The sequence below is a fragment of the Rhynchophorus ferrugineus genome, unplaced genomic scaffold, assembly GCF_030347505.1.
Source record: "Rhynchophorus ferrugineus isolate W39M unplaced genomic scaffold, kcgeb_rfMv2 rfM8, whole genome shotgun sequence".
Classification (NCBI taxonomy): domain Eukaryota; kingdom Metazoa; phylum Arthropoda; class Insecta; order Coleoptera; family Curculionidae; genus Rhynchophorus; species Rhynchophorus ferrugineus.
In genome coordinates this window covers 1,800,765-1,821,971 of record NW_027472587.1, presented here as the reverse complement: position 1 = coordinate 1,821,971, position 21,207 = coordinate 1,800,765, and the positions used below count along the sequence as shown (strand labels likewise).

General features: G+C 32.2%; 2 protein-coding genes across 11 annotated transcripts; one reads left to right on the top strand and one right to left on the bottom strand.

Moving 5' to 3' along the window:
* Positions 1-5,021: 5,021 nt before the first annotated feature.
* LOC143201562 (uncharacterized) lies at positions 5,022-8,075 on the top strand. 2 transcript variants are annotated; one of them, XM_076412685.1, is made up of 6 exons: positions 5,022-5,551; positions 5,608-5,772; positions 5,823-5,999; positions 6,055-6,313; positions 6,368-6,580; positions 6,634-8,075. In XM_076412685.1, the coding sequence occupies exons 1-6, from the start codon at positions 5,206-5,208 to the stop codon at positions 6,758-6,760; spliced, it is 1,287 nt and encodes a 428-aa protein (XP_076268800.1). In that variant the 5' UTR covers positions 5,022-5,205; the 3' UTR covers positions 6,761-8,075. The 2 variants fall into 2 exon arrangements, with proteins under 2 accessions (XP_076268800.1, XP_076268801.1); XM_076412686.1 differs by having other exon boundaries at positions 5,063-5,437.
* Positions 8,076-8,163: 88 nt separating this feature from the next.
* LOC143201454 (ATPase family AAA domain-containing protein 2) lies at positions 8,164-20,351 on the bottom strand. Of its 9 annotated transcripts, none has more exons than XM_076412535.1 (24): positions 20,224-20,337; positions 19,527-19,609; positions 18,647-18,854; positions 18,453-18,591; positions 18,258-18,385; positions 18,065-18,204; positions 17,703-18,006; positions 17,420-17,644; positions 17,244-17,361; positions 16,971-17,181; positions 16,718-16,906; positions 16,383-16,631; positions 16,113-16,325; positions 15,875-16,056; positions 15,632-15,818; positions 15,388-15,573; positions 14,717-15,009; positions 14,462-14,647; positions 14,232-14,410; positions 13,966-14,180; positions 13,726-13,901; positions 13,573-13,670; positions 13,334-13,512; positions 8,164-8,890 (listed from the first exon to the last, which is right to left on the bottom strand). In XM_076412535.1, the coding sequence occupies exons 2-24, from the start codon at positions 19,587-19,589 to the stop codon at positions 8,816-8,818; spliced, it is 4,143 nt and encodes a 1,380-aa protein (XP_076268650.1). In that variant the 5' UTR covers positions 19,590-19,609; positions 20,224-20,337; the 3' UTR covers positions 8,164-8,815. The 9 variants fall into 9 exon arrangements, with proteins under 9 accessions (XP_076268650.1, XP_076268654.1, XP_076268655.1 ...); XM_076412539.1 differs by having other exon boundaries at positions 13,966-14,165; XM_076412540.1 differs by having other exon boundaries at positions 13,966-14,159.
* Positions 20,352-21,207: the final 856 nt, after the last annotated feature.

The following is a 21,207-nucleotide window of genomic DNA, read 5'->3' as shown; positions in this document are numbered from 1 at the left end:
TTTGATCTTTTTTTCTTTTTTAACAATTTGGCTAAATTAATTATATACCTCTATTTTTGTCAATTACCTCACAAAAGAAAAATCTGCAATGGGATGCCCTCAAACGTTATTTCTTAAGTGTAGTTCACAGCTAACTATTAATAGTGTGAAATAATAAAATAACAGTTTTGTGAGCGCAAAGGTTAATGCTTTTATTGATAACTTTACATAGATGCTTTTATTGCTTAACATTTTAGAGAGTATTTAAACTAGAAATTTGACAAAAGACAAAAAAATTATTCCATATTTTATGGACAAAACATACATTTATCTAAATTATGCCAGAACTTTCATACCAGAACGATATATTGAAATGATGTCAGTTCTAGGTATTTATCTTATTTGCTTCCAGCGACAATATCAATAGCTTTTTTAATTTATCTTAATATAATGATATATAAAAATAAAATAATGTATAGTAGATAACGTACCATGTGATATACATACAATTAATTAATACAAATATGATGCATCGTCGTCATATTTCATTTGGATATGACTAATTAAAATGAGAATATATTCATACAGACGTAAATGAATAGTAAGAATGCTCCTGAACAAGATGGGAGTATATGATTGGCTCGTTGAGCGCAGGCACAGTTAAAATTAATAATTTGAATTAGTAACAAACATAAAATGAACCTTATATTTATAAATATTATGTTACAAATCAAATTTATAATGACACAAATAAAAGCTTTTAACTAACATATTCAAAACTAAAAAAATTAGGTGATTCCCCTTTCAACCTAAAAATAAGCGTCAAAAAAACTTAAATTAAAATTAATAAATCTAATAAACGTCCTCAATTTCAGGGTTATAGTAATAAAAAAGTAAATAATTAATAATTTCTAAATGTGTTGTAATATATATGATAAAAGTACAAGTACAAGCAAAATATGTTAATCTAATAAAATATATTGCAAACTTTGATCATTAAAATAAAATGCTAAAAGTAATAGCTCATAAATACAGTAAAACCAAAAATATTTTAAGATGTTTTACAGAACAGGCACAATCATTACTAATAGCCAATGTTTATATATAGCACCCAATAATGAACTCAAAAATTTATAGAATTGAGATAACTTCTTATTGTTATAGGGAAATGGGTAATCATGTTTGACTGATAATAGAGTAATGGGAATAATTTCAAAATAATATGTTACTAAAATTTGTTTCCACAGCATTTTAAATTTAAGATCAGAAATATATTTGATACATAACATTAATTAAAATAGTGATATAGTGAATTGAAATAGTGCCCTGTAACCGAAATTCGACCACAATATATAGAATTAATCATGTTTCTCTCATAATAGAGTAATTGGACTAATTTATAAATAATATGTTACTAACACTTGTTTTCACAGTATTTTCAATATAAGATCAGAAATATACTTTCTACATAACATTAATTAATTTTTAATATTAATAATAAATGTCTGTATATTAAAATATATGCTATCTCAAGAACTAACACTCACTCAAATTTTTAAATTGCATTTAATTAAATCTAATTTCCATTGCCTCTTAATAATCAACAAACTATTAATATATATAAATGTATCATAAGTAAGATTATTTTCAGAACTGTAACAACTTCAAATACATGACCTTCCTTTAGTTTTATGATATAAACATAGGTATGAAATAATAAATGAAGTAATACGTGTTTGTATATTAAAACAGAGATTATATGAATACAACAATTTTGATATTTGCCTTTTGCATATATATTGAAACAATAACGAACACAAGTAGCTAATTTATTTTTTACAATTTGGAAATGTATATTAAAGGAACGTCTTTACAATCATTAAATTAAATATTGATTTTTCAACACTTAGATCTATAAAGTACATAATCAAAATAAGTGATACAAGATTCAAATAATGAAATGTCATATAGTCACGTATCTTATGTTAATCATTAAACACCTTAAAATCTAACAATGCTTTAAAATGTTTACAAATGTACTGTTAATAATTCATATTTTTTTCTATTTGTCCTATGGGTTCCATCTACAAAAAAATATGTAGCTAGTTTAATTTTAACTCCTGCATAATTTCATTACTTAATTTATGTATTGAATAAAATATATATAAATTTATGTAAAAACAACAAATACACCAGGCTTATTAATAGAATAATATCTTTATCTAAAATTCTAAATAACATTGCATTGTTCTTTGCTTATTTATTTCAATCTTCAATCCTGCTCTTGCAGGTAGCTCATCTTTAGTTGTCTTCTATAGTTTTTGTTTATCTATTGCTTTCTACTTTTCTTATATCCCACTAGCGAACTAACAACTCACCAACAAATGTGGAATTAGAGTCTCTAACACAATGATATACTAACAGGTCAATTGAAAAGTCCCCACCCTAGCACATAGATGACGCTACTAGAATTAAATCCATATGTTTCTTAGCCCTAACCCTCAAAAGATGCGTGTATAAATTTGACAGCTGTCGGATCATTAGTTTGTGAATTATATCATTTTGAGTGACAATTATAACACAACTTTTGTTATTGTGAAAAAAATGGATGAAAAGGAATTTCGCGTGTTGATAAAATATTGCTTTTTGAATGGAAAAAACTACAGTTGAAGCAAAAACTTGAAAAAAAACGGTGGACGTCCAAAAGAGGTTGTTACCGACGAAAACATTTAAAAAATCCACAAAATGATTTTGAATGACTGTAAATTAAAATTGAATGAAATAGCAGACACTCTGAAGATATCAACTGAACGTGTACATCATATCATTCACGAATATTTGGGTATGATATAGCTCTGTGTAAAATGATGCCGCGCGAGCTCACTTTTGATCAAAAACAACGACGAGTTCGATTCGAAGCAGTGTTTAAAGATGATCAAGCGTAATAAACCCGAGTTTTTGCGTTGATATGTGACAATAAATGAAACATGGCTCCATAATTTCACTCCGAAGTCCAATCGACAGTCATCCTAATGGACTGCACACGATGAACCCGCTTCAAAGCGTGGGAAAACGCAACAGTCGGCTGGCAAGGTTATGGCGTCTGTATTTTGGAATGCGCATGGAATAATTTTCATTGATTACCTCGAAAAAGGAAGCACCATCAACAGCGACTACTACATAGCGTTATTGGACCGTTTAAAGGGCGAAATCGCCGGAAAACGACCGCATTTGAAGAAAAAGAAAGTACTGATTGACTAAGACAATGTGCCGTGTCACAAGTCAGTGAAAACGATGGCAAAAATCCATGAATTGGGCTTTGAATTGCTTCCTCATCCACCGTATTCTCCAAATCTGGCTCCGTAGAATTTCAAAGGGGCAATTTTATATGTATTTTCATATTAAATATTGAATAAAACGTCGGATTGAATTGAAAATAATGAATTAATACGTCATTATGTATTTCCCAAGTTAAAATACTAATTTACTTAAGCTAAAGATAAAAATAGACTTATACACTAAACAAGTTCGTGTGGTTTGATTTGCTTCAATCTTCTGATTTCCTGCGTGTTGTCCAGTAGCTGTATTGCTTCCACGTTGCTGTGATTTAGCAACCTTATTTCATGTTTTATTTGATTTCGAGGTCATTGTGCAGCTCTTCGTTGGTTACGGATTACGATAATTACTGGTAATTAATCGTAGAACATTGTTTTTGGTGCGTCGGATTACTAGTTTGTTTGATGTCTTAGTGCACCCCCATATTTGTACCCCATAGGTCCAAATTGGCTTTATGATTGACTGATATACCAATCTCTTTGATTTTATCTCAAGTTAAGAGCCTCTTCCGTCTAACCAGTACAGTTGTATGATTATGCGTCTAATCTGCTCTGCATTTTGTCTAACATGATGGTTCCAGTTTAACCTACCATCGAGATATATTCGGAGATATTTGGATGACTATGCTTGAGGAATCGCGCATCCGTCAAGTGATATAATTATGTTTTTGTCATTTCGCCGCAACGCAAAAATAACATTGACAGATTTGGAGCTAATAAGCTGTATTTTCCAGTGTCTAGTCCATTTGTTGATTTTCTTGACCGCTACTTGTACTTTTTCTACAGCCTTACATCTTTTGCCCTGAGAACCGTGTCGTCAGCAAATGTTCTAAGTACTGTTTCTCTTGTTGGGATATCGGCAGTATAGAGCAAATATAGGAGTGGTCCCAAGACATTGCCCTGTGGAATTCCAACTGAAATAGGTTTAAGTGTTGAGAATTCCTCTTTATGCAAGACTCTAAAATATTGTATAAATGGATTTTTTAATTGATGCTGAATGAAGGAGATATGATTTACACACATATTAAATTTTTTAAATAATAGACATTTCTGTATGTTCACATTTAAATTTATATTATTGGCCTAATGGAGAACTTCTCAGAATTGTAGAATTTGAATAGTGTCTTTTTGAATAAATTTTGCATTGAAATGTTAAATACTGTATATATTGTTATTATGTATATATTTTTATAAAGATTTTTAATTAAAATATATTTTTTAAATTGTTACCGTTTGTCGCGCTCTCTAGCATGTGTCATATGACCTATTTTATTTGTCAGTTTCGTTACTTTTTAGGGGCCGAAGGTAAATCTAGGCCATCTAGCGGTCCCGAAGCGCATCTGAACATGGTCGTGAGGCCTCACGATCACCGTAAAACATAGAGATATCTTTTTATTTTATGTATCATACTCTCTGCTTCCATTTTAGCTCCCTGATATTTTCTTCATCCTCCTAAGTCTTATTTTTCTACGTTCTTATATATGGTTGTGAAAATCTTATGAAATTCGAGAACAAAATAACAAAACACTCGTTTTTTATTTGTAATCGAAGAAATTAACAAATTATGCGAAGCTGAGAAGGTAAATTAAATTTATATTAAACCCAGTAACTGTTTTGTGAATTGTTCCCGCTTTATCAGATTTAAACGAATTTCGACAAAGTGCACACGCGCTGTGTAAACCAATGACGAAAATTTCGCGTTGTCTCACTCTTTTGTAGTCTTTGTTTTTGAAAGCTAGTGCCACCAAACGGAAATGTTTTTGTAGTTGGAGAAATAGATTTGAATTGAGATATTGTATATAATGAAAAAATAAGGCTGCAGTGACAAATACATACCCAATATAAATATCAAATAATTCTTTGTTAAGTTGTTCAAAAGTGCAATTACATTATGGATCGGTGTCCTACTTTTAATTTAACACAATCTAAAAGCAATGGAGCTATTGAAGCCATAAATGGGAATAAACCGAAAAATGGAAAATCGGAATACTCAATAAACAGCCGTTTGCCTTTGACTGAAAATGCAACGAATTCTCATCCATTAATGAATTCTCCGGGTTCTTCGATGACTCCTGATTATCCAGATCTGATTCCTGAGCAAGCCAAAACTAAACACAAGGAAAGTAAGTTTTATCCGCAAGCTCATAGTACCGCATTGGAAAACAGCACTGAGTTCTGTGAATCCTTTGATAGACAGTTAAATTTGCCAATTCTTGAATATGATGAAAAATTACCAGGCAAGAAAATAGTGGAAATATATTTAATTTATCAAATGTAATTTTCTGTTTAATAGATTTTCCCAAGAGTCCATCAGCTTTAAAAAAATTGTTGATGTACGATTTACCTGTTGAACTAGCCTATGATCCCTCAAGTGATACAGAAAATGACAAATCGATTTATGAAGCTCATCTGAGTTCAAATTTACAAAATGTTTCTCTAACTATGAATGAAAAAGAAGGTATGTTTTCATCCATTTCATAGGAGTATTTCATTATAGTTATCTTTCAGGAAACCTTAATTTTTTATCTCATAATAAGAGGAGCAATAAATTAAGGCTTATCAAAGTAGTTCCGGAAGATAGACATGACAGCGATCTCTCTTCTCTAGACAGTAATTCTGATGAAAGCTTGAAATCAGATATTTTTGATGAGTTTTCTGAAACAAGGAAAGCATATAATGATGAAGGTAGTATATTTGTTTCATGTAATTTGCAAGTTTTGTATGTACCTACTATTTTCAGATAATCTTTCATCAGAACCTATAGAGCCTTTAAGCGCAGCAGAGGAGAGGAAACATGCCCGTAATTGGCAAAGGATGGTTTTACCTGGAGGAGAACATCGAACTATTGATATGAGAGTTATTGAACCTTATAAAAGGGTGTTGTCTCATGGAGGATACTTAAGAGCTGGAGGCCACACTGCTATCATACTATTTGCTGCTTGCCATTTACCTGATAAGTCCAGAGTTGATTATGATTATGTCATGGATAATTTGTTTTTGTAAGTTGTATATAATATCAAATAGTTTACAATTCTAAATAATACTTTGTTTAGGTATGTTTTATGGACATTAGAACGCTTGGTTACTGAAGATTATGTGTTGGTTTATCTGCATGGTGCAGCAACCAGATTACCTTCATTTACATGGCTTAAACGGTGTTATCAAATGGTTGGCAGAAGACTGAGGAAAAACTTAAGTCACCTTTATATTGTTCACCCAACACTATGGATTAAAACGATGCTATACATGTCAAAACCTTTTATAAGGTAAAAATTGTTTTGTAAGAGATGATGTATATTAATATAGGTTTCACTTTCAGTACGAAATTTTACAAAAAGATCTCTTTTGTGAGCAGTTTGAGGGATTTATTGACAAGAGTACCTTTAGAAGCTGCTGCAATACCTGATAAAATTCGGGCCTATGATAGTTTACATAGTACAAGCTAAATTTCCCTCAACAAATGTAAAGTGTTACCTTTTATCCTCTGCCTTACAGTATTCAAAATACCTATAAAATTGATCTCTCTAAACATTCCATAATTTTTTTGGTGAAGAAAAAATAATTTAGACTTTATCATCAATCTATATCCAGTGTTCAGGGAGTAATAGGCTGTTGTTGGGGCCGCAGGATTTGCAATATTCTTATTAACTATCCAAAAATTTCACACTTTGATGTCTTTTTTTTGGAGCTGATCTTGTTAACTGGATGCTGTTGAGAATTACCATAGCAGGCAAACCCTCAGTTGTTAATACTTTATTTTTGCATCACCATAACTGTATTGGTACTGAAAAATTAGTAACACTGGAAGCAGTTCTTTTGTCGGCCGTGAAACCGACACCTGATTATTGGTCACCATCAGAGCAAAACAAGTGAACAATCAGGCGTAGCTCAGGGAGGGCAGCGACTGTGATCACCTTACATTTTTCCAATTCTTTCCATGCTCTAATGCCTAGCCTTTTTCTTGTGTAAAACTTTGGTAATGGAAGTTTTTGGCCAATAATCTATTTTCACCAACATCCTGGTTCACTAATACTGACAGATTGGTTATACCTAATGTAGTAGCATGTTTTCTTTGCCTATTAGTTCACTTCTCATTAGCACCCTGATTCCCAACACTAGCGCATCGGTTGCAATGGCATTTTGTGAAAGCATATTCATAAGTCTATTGGTATGGTGTCTAATCTCCCAGTTCTGATCACTGCAGCGATGTAACGACCCTCCTTTTGCAATGGACTTGGATCGTCTTTGGTGGAGTTTTATACTATGTGCAAACATTTTGTAGATGTTAATGTAAATAATTTATAGTAATGTAAAAGGTAATTTGTTAGACATACAATAATCTCCTGTTATTTTTCTGTGATTTGTAAGATGTATTTTGAATACTCTTTAATTATATTAGAAACACCATTACAACGAATGGTTATTAAAACAAAGGGAATATGTAGTTAATGGAGATACTTGGGTAGGTTTATATACAGTTTTTTTAAAATGCTTTTTATATTTATTTATTTATTGTTTTTAAAACTATTCAGTGGTAAGTTCATGGTTCCAAAAAGTGTGATATTGTAACGTTGAAATTAAATGTATATTTTTATTTATTTTTGCAAAACAATGATATTTTTGTTAGATGAAGCTTTATCATTATTAGATAAGTATAGTTGAAAATAGCAGATCAGAGAGAATAACTAATTATGTAAAATACGTTGCTAAGTTTATGTTGTATTACCTTAAAGGATTCATTTAAATACAAAATAGGATTAACTGTTTTTTTTTTAATCAAGACACCTCTGGTTCCTCCAAACAAAATGATAACTAAGAAAGAGGAAAATAGTTGAATTAATGAAACTTCTTTTAAAGAGAATAATTCATTTATTGTAACATATACCTGTACCATAAATTCAATTAACATATTTTAAAAATCAGAAATGAGATCACGAGGTAACCTAATTATTAATGAAAACGTTGACGATAAAATGGAAATAATCCCATATTAATTCGAAACTGTGAAGGTATGACTTGACAATATAACAATGAAATCTTCCTAATATTAATTACCAGTTTAAAAAAATCTTAGTTAATAACTAAGTTGCTTATAGGCAGAAATCAATTACCACAACTATTTACTATCTGATATTAATTGTTTTAAACTGAAGGCACTTAAATTGTTTTAACAGCTGGTCATTTTTTTTTCGAAAATCCCTAATTATTTAACACAAACACATTCAGGAATTTATAGTTGTTTACAAAAGCACAGTTGTTGTTGGAAGGATATTGAGATTGTAAAACATTGATTATTTACAGGACATAATTTAGAATCAGCGCAAATTGAGCAATTTCCTATCATTAAGAGTAAAGAGACCGGGAATGAACAACGGAAATATATTATACAATAAATTAAAACTATTTAAAATATATTAAGTACTATATATAAAAAAATAATAAATACTGATATAAGTATAGACAAAGAAAAGTTTACAAAAGGCAGTGAACAACTTAAAAGTCTACGAACTATTTGAGTGACTCGCTGCGACGACAGACTTTGCCTTCTTAAATCTCAGAAGCTCTTTGGTAAGTTCCTGAAACAAAATAATGGTTTTATGTTATTCATTCATCAATGAAATAATCAGAAGATATATAGCTTTAGGTTTACCACTATATATATATATATATATATATATATATATATATATATATATATATATATATATATATATATATATATATAGGCGCATTCACTGTTCTGGAGGAAATAATTTCCAGATTGAAAAACTAAGAAAAAAAATTGATTTAGGATAAAATCTCACTTTCATTATCTACAGTGCATCAAAGAAGCAAAATGCCCATAATTGAAATTAAAATAAAGAAAAATCGCGGTCGCCCTTTACAACAAAATGTTGCTCACTTCGCCAGAATGTTAGGATTTTAGTGTTGGGAAACCTACGTTAAAATTAATGATATACTAATCACCGTTCTAACAGTTTCTCCGATAACGAAACTTTAAAACTTGATACCGTCATATAAATGGTGTCTTATAAAAACATATCGATGTATCTTAACGCATTTTTATACATATGAGCACTTTCTACAAATAACGACTACTCACTTGGCGCCTTTACCAAACAATTTAATTTATTATAGACGAAAAATGTACAATTTTAATAGTGTTGGTCACGCAAATTTCAGGAAACGAAAAAAAAGGCGAGTAAAAAAAAACACGGGATAGCATGGGAGCCGATCAAAGAAAATCTTTGAGCTTACTGTGTCCAAACTCGAATAAGCCAAAAATCTATTGCATTATTAAACGTGACATAGGGCGTTTTTACATTTGCCGGCACCGTATTTTTGTTTTTATCATTTTCATTAGGCTTGTCCCATATAGAAGTCCCATTCTACTAATTCAATTAGTGTTACAATATCATATTTAAAGCTAGACATTTTCCTCTTTTAACCTTAAAAATATCTCTGTACACAATAAAAATCGGCGCCGACACGAGTGAACTGATTGCCGCTCGCCGACATATCGATGCCGGCAACGACGCGATACCGATATATTGGCGGGTGTGAAAGGGTTGCATTTTTTTGCGTGAAATTACGGGTCCACCGACATCGTTGTTGGTGTCGTGCCGGCAGATGTGAAAACGCCCATACGCTTTCACCCTTATAAAAATGTTGCTATGAAGCCCGACGACCCTATCAAAGGACTTGAGTTCTATAGAAAGGCAAAAGAAGTGAACATAATAATGAGCGTGCTAACTCGCAGAGCTATAAGGATGAAAAAAAAAAGGAACCTCCCAAATCGTCACGGAATTCTTGGAACTTTTTTTTAATTAAAGATAATCAAGAGCGGATTCACACACAACATCCAGGCGATATTGAATAGCCATAAGGGAGCTCAGATGTAAACCTTGCAGATTTTTTTGATTCATTACCAACCATTCCAATAAATAATAACGGATCATTTGAATTCATGGAACAATGATTATTAAAATATATTCCTACATGCATACAGACCATAGAGAGAAATAATCATTGCCACTTCCATATTCGTGTACTATTTTAATGATTATATATTTTGTATTCGAAAAGGCTATATGGAACGATAAATAAACATCGATGAGATTATTACTTCATTCATTCCTGGCCTTCAATGAGAACAACCCTCACTTCAAACCAAAATCTTAGGTAGTGGAAAAAAAATTATAACAACAAAAGCTAAAGATGCACTAGAACCCAATTCACACAAACAAACAAAATGGACTACAGTCATTAACAAAAAACGATTGAGAAGCCCAGAAGAAATCGCGAGGAAACAAACAAGGATCAGTGACTATTGGTTACAGAAACCAATAGAAACAAAAACCAGCTTTAGCAACCTGTCGGAAGAAATTGAAGAGAATATACAACCAAGCCCTGAAAAAGTCGTTCCCAAACCACCACCAATAACAGTCTATAAGGTAGGAGTAATAAAACACATCCATGACCTATTGAAAACCATTATTACGAACTACACAATTAAAACAGTGAGCTATGAAACAATTAAAATCCAATTGTTCAAAGCGGATCGCTTTAAAGTTCTTGTAAAAGAATTAGATGAAAGAAACACCCAATACCATACATTCAGTGACTTTAACACTATCAAGGTAGCCCCGGCTGAAAAATGCCACGAGGTCGTAAATGTTTACAATATACGACATCGTACGGCAAAAAAATATCTGCCTATGTTCTATATTGATTTAAAACCTAATGGAAATAATAAAGCGGTGTATGAAATCACCAAATTGGAAAATAATATCATTAAATGCGAACCACCACATGCAAAAAGAATTATACCACAATGCACGAGGTGTCAAGCGCACGGGCACACGAAAACTTACTGTCACAAATCATATAGTTGCGTAAAATGTGCAGGAGAACACAAAACAGGAGATTGTACTCGTAAAGTTCGCGATGAAAAAGTGAAATGTGCTAACTGTAACGGAAATCATCCAACGAACTACAAGGGTTGCGCAGTTCACAAGCAACTACAGCAGAAATTCTACCCTGCCTTAAGAGAAAAAAGGCCACAGCATCAATAAACCTAAAAACCCACCTGGAGCAAATGCAATTATGGTTGAAGACATGGCACATTAAAGCCAATGAAACAAAATCCACGCATGTAACGTTTACCCTGCGTAGAAGAACATGTCCACCAGTGAATATCAATCATTATCAACTCCCCCAAGCAGAGCATGTTAAATATCTTAGTATGCACCTAGATCGACGCCTAACCTGGAAGAAGTACATACTCTCTAAACGAAAACAACTGGGACATCGGGCGCAAATTAAAATTATCATTAGATAACAAGGTATTGCTGTATGAGTCTATACTCAAGCCCATTTGGTGATATGGAATCCAACTATGGGGACGGTTCATTCAACGGTTCCAAAATAAGGTGTTGCGTGCCATTGTTGATGCTCCGTACTATATTTCAAATAAATTGATACAACGCGATATTCCTCCAGAACCTATAACGAGTGTAATTCAACGTGTTTGTGTGAAGTACTTCGAAATAGTGTCGGTGATCCCAATGTACTCGCTAATCAGCTAAATATGCGACGTGATAGTGAAGTGCGTAGACTAAAACGTTTAACACCACCTGATCTGATTACTGGACATATGTAGACTTTAGAATAAGACTAATTAATTAAGATAATATTTTATACAGAAGATTTCTTAATGAAGTTATTTTCTATATGCCATGTATATATAATATAGACATAAGAAATACTTATTGCCAATAGGGCAGATTGTGGAATCACGAAGAGTAATAAAAAAATCATTTCACTCCGAAGATCAATCGACAGTCATCCGAGTGGAGTGCAAACGATGAACCCGCTCCAAAGTGTGGGAAAACGCAACAGTCTGCTGGCAAGGTTATGACGTCTGTATTTTGGGATGCACATGGAATAATTTTCATCGGCTACCTTAAAAAAGGAAGGACCATCAACAGCGACTATTACATGGCGTTATTGGACCGTTTGAAGGATGAGACCGAGAGGTGATCGCCTAAACTGAGGCCTATTTTGAAGCTAAGTACAAATCGTACTACAAAAATGGCATCGAAAAGTTGGAGGGTCGCTATAATCAGTGCATCACCCTTGAAGGGAATTATGTTGAATAAAAAAAAACTAATTTTGACAAAAAATGTGTTTTACTATGATAGGCTGGAGACTTTTCAATTGACCTGTTAGATGTACCAGTTTATATGTCGGAAGTAAACAATACAAATAAAAACGAAAGAGATGATAAAGGTAACAAAAAAAATCACGAACTAAAACAAGGTAGGTTGCATTTAAACTGCATATGAAATAGTTTAACAAATTATTGTTGACATCTGTTAAAGCGACAAAATAAAATTATTATCGGTAGTGAACGTGGCTAGAATTGGCGAGAGAAGTTGTACCAAAGAAAGCAGTATCTTAAATGTTGATTTAAGATACTGACCAGCAAAGCGGCGTGAATGATTACGAGTGGTGCCAATTCCCTCAAAGACGTTGTCCTCATGGTAATATTAATTTGTATACTAAATAATTTAATAGGAGCTGTGGATAGCTATGTTATCATAACAAATGCACTGTTGAATGTATTGAATGCAATGTAGCCTCACCAATGTAAACTATTTCACTGGCTGAAATGCTACCCTCGGATAGTATGTTATGCAGCCAAAAGTCCACAAATGGAACCGATGAAGATTATACCGATCCCATATAACCTGGAATCCGTTCATCCTATTGGGTAGTCCAGATAAAACTGGACTCTCAAAATAAAGCATACTAATACATGGTCATCCAAAAAAATGTTTGAACACTGCTGAAAACTGTTTCAGATCTTTTCATTTGGATGATTTTACAGAAAACATATCGGACGCATGGTAAACTATACATTATATGACACAAAAAGGGTTAAAATTTGTGCAGCATTCTGAATACTCCACATATATTATTTAAACGTTCATTTTGAGATGAAAGTTTTTACTCACCTTGGGTAAGTTTTGTCTAGAGCCATTCTTTGAAAATCGTTTTATGATATTACTAAATTGATTGTACAAATCAAGTAAATCTGATAATGGAAATCCATCGGTAAATTTGATGGTGTTGTCCAACACTTTTTCTAATTCTGCCTCAGAACACTCCACTTTCATCAGTGTTTTATTGCTTGCTAAAATATCCAATAATAATCAGTTGAATGTGTTAAAGGCTACATATAAGTCAAACTCACCATTCTCATTTAGAGCTTGATCAACATCATCAAAGTATAAGGGGCTATCTAACAATTCGGATGGACTCATTAGTAGTGATAGTCTTCTTGTTGGCGATCTAAAAAACAAAAAACTGTAGAAAATCATAAATGGTACATTATTATAAAACTAACCTTGCAGAATTACATGGAAGATCTATCTTGGCAGTATCACAGTTTATAGTCAGGGCAGTAGTTACATCAGAATTTCTACTATTATCACTTTCTGTTAATTTAGACTTGTTATGTACCTCAACAGTACTGCTATCTGGATCGTTTTCTTTCGACTCATCGCTTGAATTTTTTTCTTTCTAAACACAAATTATTAATGAAAATTAAAAATGAAACACTTCTTTACATATGTTAAAAACTTACACTTTTATTTAAGCTGCCTTGAGTGCTATCAAGTTTGGGCTTCTTCTTCTTTTTGACGTAGCCATGTTGCCAGTTAAATTTACGCTTCCTGTTAGGACTAATCCTGTTTCTTTCCATTACTTTTCCATTGATTTTTGGAGGATCCTCGTCCATTACGCTTTCACTTGGTTCCTCTTTTTGGTCTTGTTCAATATCTAAATCTAAATTATTACCATCTACAAATTATTTCAGAATACCTTTAATATATTAAAGGCTGATTTATTTACCTGGTGTTATAATATATGGTGGCAAGTATTTCGATGTACAAGCGTTCCTTTTTTTACGTTTCACTTTAATGTCTTGACATTTATCTTCGAAATCACTATCCATTTCGGTTTTTATCAGAGTATACGCATAATCACGTAATGAGCAAGCTCTATGTCTAATTTGCTTATCCGCTGAGGACCTGAAATAATCGGTTAAATTTTTTGCCTTGACTATATTTATAATATCATACTTGGCTGGATTATACTCTAACGCATTCTGACATATTAAATCAATATCCGTAAGAAAGTCTTTGGCACATTCATAGAGGTGGAAATCCACTTTGGTCATCATGGTTTCCAGATCCATAGGTTGTTTTATAATTTCAGTATAATCAGGTACTTCCTTAGTATCTACAGGTTTTGTAAACATAAAAAACCTGAAATAAATTAATTTGGCTAGTAACACACGGAGCAAAAATATAAATCTCTTGATATTTACTACTCACAATTTATTATTGGCAAGTTTTTTACACATATCCCTCAAAAAAATTCTAAGCTCTCTCAGCGTATGTTCCTCAGTCTCATATAATTTTCTGGCATCTTCTTCTGAGAGGGGAGGCGGTGGAGGCGTCGGCGCACGCGGTAACTGAGGAGGCGTATTAGGACGTTCCCTGGTTGCTCTTGGTGGCTGGAGGCTGCTGTCTATGATTAACGGTTTGAAGAAAAGACGACGCGCCTCCGTAACAGGCGGTTTGATTTCGAAAACTTCATTACGATATTGGGAAAACACACCTTTGAGCTGGAAAAAAAATCGAATTGATAATACACGCAGAGGGAAATAATAATAGAAAATGTATAGGTGCTAATTAAAGAAATATAGAAAGAGAATATGCTATGGATTTTTATTTAATACAAATAGTAAATATATAAAAATCAGCAAGAATGAATTAATTATAGAGAAATAACACTACTCAATGTGGAATATAAGATCTTAGAGATAATGACCTGGTAATAATATTATAATAAAGCAGAAAGTAAAGTGGCTGATAACATGAAAAAAATAAGGCTAAAATGATTAGATAATGTAAAGTATAATTTGTTGAAAATATGAGTAAGAAGAGTATGAAATGGCCTGGAAGAAAACAATTTTCTAGGGAGTTTCTTTCGTAACACTTACCTGTTCTGGTAGATTATCATAAACTACATCAGACGTGGTTAAAAAGAGTAGAGGAATATTTGGGTCCACTGATGCTAGTTGGGAGAGTAAAATGGCACGCACGGTTTCAGATACTAAATCCCACCAATGATCTATGCTTGGAATATATATGATGCTTGGAAGGTTCCTTTTCGCCTCATTGAACACCTAAAAAGTAATTAAAGCCATAAATATTATTTCACATATTTATAAACTTTTTATTTACTTGAATACAGGCGTCTTCAGCAGTCCTGCCTGGTTCCCTAAACAATGTCGTTAAATCCAACATATAAGAGTGGATATGTTCCATTTTAAAAAGGATCGCTGGAGCAACATGATTTGTTTGACCATGCTCTGCTCCATCTCCTGTTATTAGCAGTTGTGCAGGTCGAATGCTGGCAGATAACTTAACCCTGTTAAAAATGAGAATTTATGAATAGTACTACATATCTTACATTCAAAACATTACTTTGCCAATAGAGGATTAAATCCATGTGGAAAGCTTGTTTCTAAAACTCCTAAAACATCCTTAATTACAGAACCAAGGATTGGCTGTAAAATAGGAATGAGTTTCTTTCCCAAACCGGATACAACTCTGTGGGATGCTGGAGTTATCATAGATTTTGCACGTAAAAAGTCGACTTTTTCAACCTAAAATAAGAATCACCGATGGTAATGCTTTTCTCTGTTAAAATTAGTGTTTTTACCATAACATTTTCAGGATCTAACAACAGTTTGTGTTCAGAATTGTAGACTTGAGGATAAGTTCTCCTAAAACTCTGAATCACCGCTTCCGAACATAGCGCTCTCAAATCTGATCCACAATATCCAACTGTATTCTCAGCTAGATATCCCAGTAAATCAGTACTCGGTGGTTTGTTCCATGAGGATATGTGTACCTTTAAAATTTCCTCTCTTTCCTGAAGAGTAAGCAGTTTTTTTTAATAAGATGTTACTCACAGTTTGATAATTCATACCGATTTTGACGGTAACGGGAAATACAATTCCCTATCAAATCTACCGGGCCTTCTCAAAGCTGGATCGATAGCGTCTATTCTATTTGTTGCTCCAATCACAATAACTTTGCCGCGATCACTTAAACCATCCATCAGAGCTAACAGTGTTGAAACTATACTCGCATGAACTTGGTCTTGTCGGGAAGACCTAACCGGTGCCAGGCCGTCCAGTTCATCAAAGAATATTATCGAGGGCTTCATTTCGGCGGCCTAAATTAATGCATATTTTTCGTTAACAGCAACAAGGTTTCAACAATAATTGAATTGAATATTCAACAATGATTGAATAAACCTACCTGTTCAAATAAAAGTCTCAACTGCCTTTCAGATTCTCCAATCCATTTGCTTAACAGATCAGCACCTTTTCTCAGGAAAAATGATACTTTTTGAGTCCCAAAACTACATTCGTTAGCAAGTGCCCTAGATATCAGGGTCTTGCCTGTGCCGGGAGGACCATGAAAAAGAACACCTCTAGGTGGTTGTATCTAAAAGATAATTAAAACTTAAGCACCTGAAATAAAATATGAATAGTAAACAAACTGTCCATACCTGAAACTTATGGAACACTTCTGGATACATCATTGGCAGCAATATCATTTCTTTTAAACATTGTATGTGAGCATCTAGTCCCCCAATACTGTTAAATGTTACTGATCTATCCAATGTTTCAGGTTTTATTGGAAGAATAGCACTACCACCTGCACCAGACCTCATTTTCTCATTTTTTGAGTGAGGGCTCTTGGGAGTTTTAGATGGTTTGCTGTAATTTTTTGCATTAAAATGAGTAACTCTCTTAGAATATGTAAAAAATTCGTTTTTTACCGGCATCTATCACTTGTGCTAGAAGATGAATCTGAACTTGAAGAATCCCGTCGTCTTCTGGTATATCTCTTCCTACTTCGCATTTCACGTCTCTCATTTCTTAGAACTGACGTTTGCACTGGGAATAACACATGTAATAAATATATAGAATTAAAAAAAAAACAAACAAATCTTACTAGTTTTTGGTGTAGGCTTTGGTGCTCTATTTCTCAAAGAGTATGTCCTTCCTTCCTCTTCTGTTTCTGAACTCGTATCGATCACCTTTTTTCTGCCATCCATTTCTTCCCGTATTCTTACTCTACTAGGTCTTCCAACACGTCTTTTTAAAGTCCTGGTTCTTTGATCTACATCACTATCAGATGACTCATCTTTTTTTTCAGAGTTATTCTGTTTCGTCATATCTGTAACAAAAATAATTAGCACATATAACATTTATTGTTGAGCGTTGATTAAAATAACCTTTATTTTTGTCTTCTTGAACACTTTTAACATCATCATTTTCTTTGCTAGATTTGGTATCGTTGTCCTCGCCTGTAGTTTCTTCGTGAGGTTCCTCTTTTATAATTTTGTCATTATCAACTGTCTTAGTAGAGTTGACATCTTCCTTTGTCGTTTTATTGGACTCTGACAATCTTGTTCTACGTTCCCTTTTTATAGTTCGGTTACTCTTACGAATATCAGAACCTTCTTCATACTCTTCATAGTAGTAAGAGGGCTTAACTATTCTTCGTCTATTGGAATATCGCGTTACTCTTTGTGGTATCTAAAATATTTAGTAAATTTAGGATTGAATTATCACTCAAGAATTTACTTATACCTACCTCAACATTTTCGTGGTCATCCACAGCATCTCTGCTATCTTCTTCCGAATAACCTATATTTAAGTTGGGATAACCAACTTTATGCATTTGACTATCTGCTAACCAACTCATATTTCGTTTTCTAGTCGACCTTTTGAGAACTGAAAATTAACCGTATTATTAAAGCTTTATTGATGTTCATTTGATAACACACCATCACTGTCAGAATCAAAATGTATGGGTGAATGGTCAGCATAACACTTTTGACTAATTGGTCTAAGGGATAAAGCAGTTCTTCGAAGCATGCGATTCTTTTTCATTAAACGATTGGACCGGTGACTTCTATAAAATAAAATGAAAAATAATTTTATTTCCTGATGATTCCTGAATAATTACTCCACTAACTTACCTAGAATTTGAATAAAATTCATCATCAGAAAAATTGGTATTACTTATTTCCATCTCATCAGTCATTTTTCTTTTGGCATACACTGCTAAACTGCTTCTTTGTAGTGATATTGTCTTATGGCTGCTACCAACGGAATGATCTATAAGCATATAATATTAAAATTATATTAATTATTGTTTTCTTAACAAAAATACCTTGAAAATTTCGCTTGAAGTTCCTTCTAATGCTAACAACTTTGGTACTCACTTTTGAAGACCCTTTCTTTCTTAATTGCCGTTGAGGTTTTACTGAAGGACTATCTGAAGATGTGTCATCTTCGCTTTTCTCACTATCACTTTCCTCCCCTTCCTCTTCCTTTTCACTTGAAGAACCAGTATCCTGCTCTTCTAATTTTGATGCTCCCTAGGAATATTACTTGATAATTATAATAAAACAAAATCCATGTTTTCTATGTGACTAAACAGTTCCATGGCTGGTTTAATGTTTATGGGTATTACTATTATAAGTTATATAAACGGGACTGAATTGAACTTTTAATGGAATTATACTTATTGAATATCGTTAAATTATTAGCAATAACAAGCCCCATGTCTAAATTGCTGTTGATTTGTTTGTAGGTGTACGATATAAACTTCAAATTTAAGTTTAGTTGGACAACGTTGGTGGTGAAAAAATATTCTTCATTCATATAGTTTCTAGACTTGATTAAGATTAATGCATTACTTAATTGATAATATTTTTTGTGGATACAGTTTCAGTTTTAGGAAATTAATCTAGTATACCAATAACTAAAAATTGAAAATCTGTAATAGAACATTTAGACGTTTGATGTTAAATATTTTGGGTTACAATTATATATCAATTTGTTGTGCAGTTTAAAAAACCCATAAATTTAGCATCATAATTCACCAAAAAAACTAATAAAGCAAGTAAAACAAATTAAATGGATCGGTAAAAATAAAATATGATGTATATATAAAGATGATGGGTTGGTTTGTACTTGAAAATATAAAGATACATTGTCCTTTTAAGAGTACTATTTGGTGTAGTATCTAAAGGTATAGAGAGACATACCCTTGTTCGATGTGGACGAGTTGTTGGAGAGCCAATAGACTCCATTCGACGAGTGTTCACCATTTTTTCGTTGTTGATAGCTACTGACATTAAAATTATTTATACAAAATAAATAGTTTTATCAGTAACAAAGGTTAGTTCATTAAAAGCGTTTTTTACTTTTAGCATATCAGGAAATGTGAAGTTATTATTAATGGGATGCCCTAGTAATCTTTAAAATATTTAAATACCTTTAACTAAAGTTATAACTTACTTTAAAAACAAAGAACTGTAAAGTTATATCAGGCACCCACTAACAGTTTTAATCAAAAAATCAATAAAGCATAAAATCAATGCTACATAAATGCTCGTTATGAAATTTAATATAAAAAACTACACAAAAATAGTGTGTGTAAACAAGATAATCTTTTATTAGATGTTGCAGCAAGGACATAACAGAATAGATGCACTTTACGTCATATTAGTTGCATTTGACATATTTGAAACTAAAAAACAAATAATTATGTTTTGTGTTCTAGATATCATATAAAAATTTGTATTTTCTTTTGTTATATTATTAAGCAATCATAGAAATCCTTCCCATGCAGTCGGTTAACGTAAACCCAAAACAAAAATAGTACTACTATTAAACCTTATACCAAACTGTGTATTATGTAAACCTATCTGGAGTTTATAATGCAAAAAACAATTTACTTACATGATATTATAACAGGAAACGGTTTTCGTGTTAGAAACAGAACACAATTTCACTAGAAAATATACAATAAATCTGAAATCTCCTTAATGGCAATGATAGGAAACTGCACTGTTGCCGCTATATGACTAATATCGTTTTTAAACTAGTCACGTATTTTAGTTGGTATAGTTAATTGGACATAAATTAGTCTTTATATAAATTAGTCTTTATATAAAAAGATGAAATATAAATATATTCTATTCAGACTATTTCTACTACTGATATCATTATATTATAATAATTCAAATATGCCTAATATTCAAATTGACATAAAATAGTTGGCAACAACGCATTCTGTTTGATAGAAATCTATTAAATTAAAATTTCTCCATTGATAAGGGATGCCAACATTAAGAGTATTTATCTTGATTTGTACAAGATGGAACTGATGTGCATTTCGAAATAATTTTTTTAACAATAAAGGACCACTAAATAGAAAATTGTTTATATTTTTTCTATGGTTTATATCATAACTTTGGTTTTAGATTTCCTATTTTTTGGCATTTTGGTTTTGCCTCTCTTGTTGGTGATTTTGATAATATAAAACTGTAATTTTATGTGCTATTTGTTAATAAAATATACAGATAGACATTTACATATATAATATACATTTCAATGTTTTGTGATTTGTATTATGATACATAATAGGGTACATGAAATTAGGGCTTTTAGAACTCTATTTTTTAATATTCTTAGTATAATAGCGAAAAAGAAGCAAATTGGATTGCTACAATAAATACTTTTGAACGAAAATTAATACAAATAAATAATTTATTATTAAGTTAATATAGACTAATTTATATTTAGGGGGAAATTTTGATTTATTAGTAAATGGAGACTATTTTTATGTTATTTCCTTAGTGATTCTTCCAATGTTTGTCCATGCCTTTTGAATGTCTAAGTTTCTTTGGTTCACTGATTTTCGTTTGACTATTTTTATATGAC

What these genes read in the sequence shown, in the direction of transcription:
- LOC143201562 (XM_076412685.1), top strand. Translation starts at nt 5,206, where the DNA reads ATGGATCGGTGTCCTACTTTTAATTTAACACAATCTAAAAGCAATGGA. An exon ending in AACTATGAATGAAAAAGAAG is followed by an intron (nt 5,773 to 5,822) that starts GTATGTTTTCAT and finishes GTTATCTTTCAG; the next exon opens with GAAACCTTAATTTTTTATCT. An exon ending in ATGTCAAAACCTTTTATAAG is followed by an intron (nt 6,581 to 6,633) that starts GTAAAAATTGTT and finishes TTTCACTTTCAG; the next exon opens with TACGAAATTTTACAAAAAGA.
- LOC143201454 (XM_076412535.1), bottom strand. Translation starts at nt 19,589, where the DNA reads ATGGTGAACACTCGTCGAATGGAGTCTATTGGCTCTCCAACAACTCGT. An exon ending in ATGACCACGAAAATGTTGAG is followed by an intron (nt 18,007 to 18,064) that starts GTAGGTATAAGT and finishes TAAATATTTTAG; the next exon opens with ATACCACAAAGAGTAACGCG. An exon ending in ACCATATATTATAACACCAG is followed by an intron (nt 14,181 to 14,231) that starts GTAAATAAATCA and finishes AATAATTTGTAG; the next exon opens with ATGGTAATAATTTAGATTTA.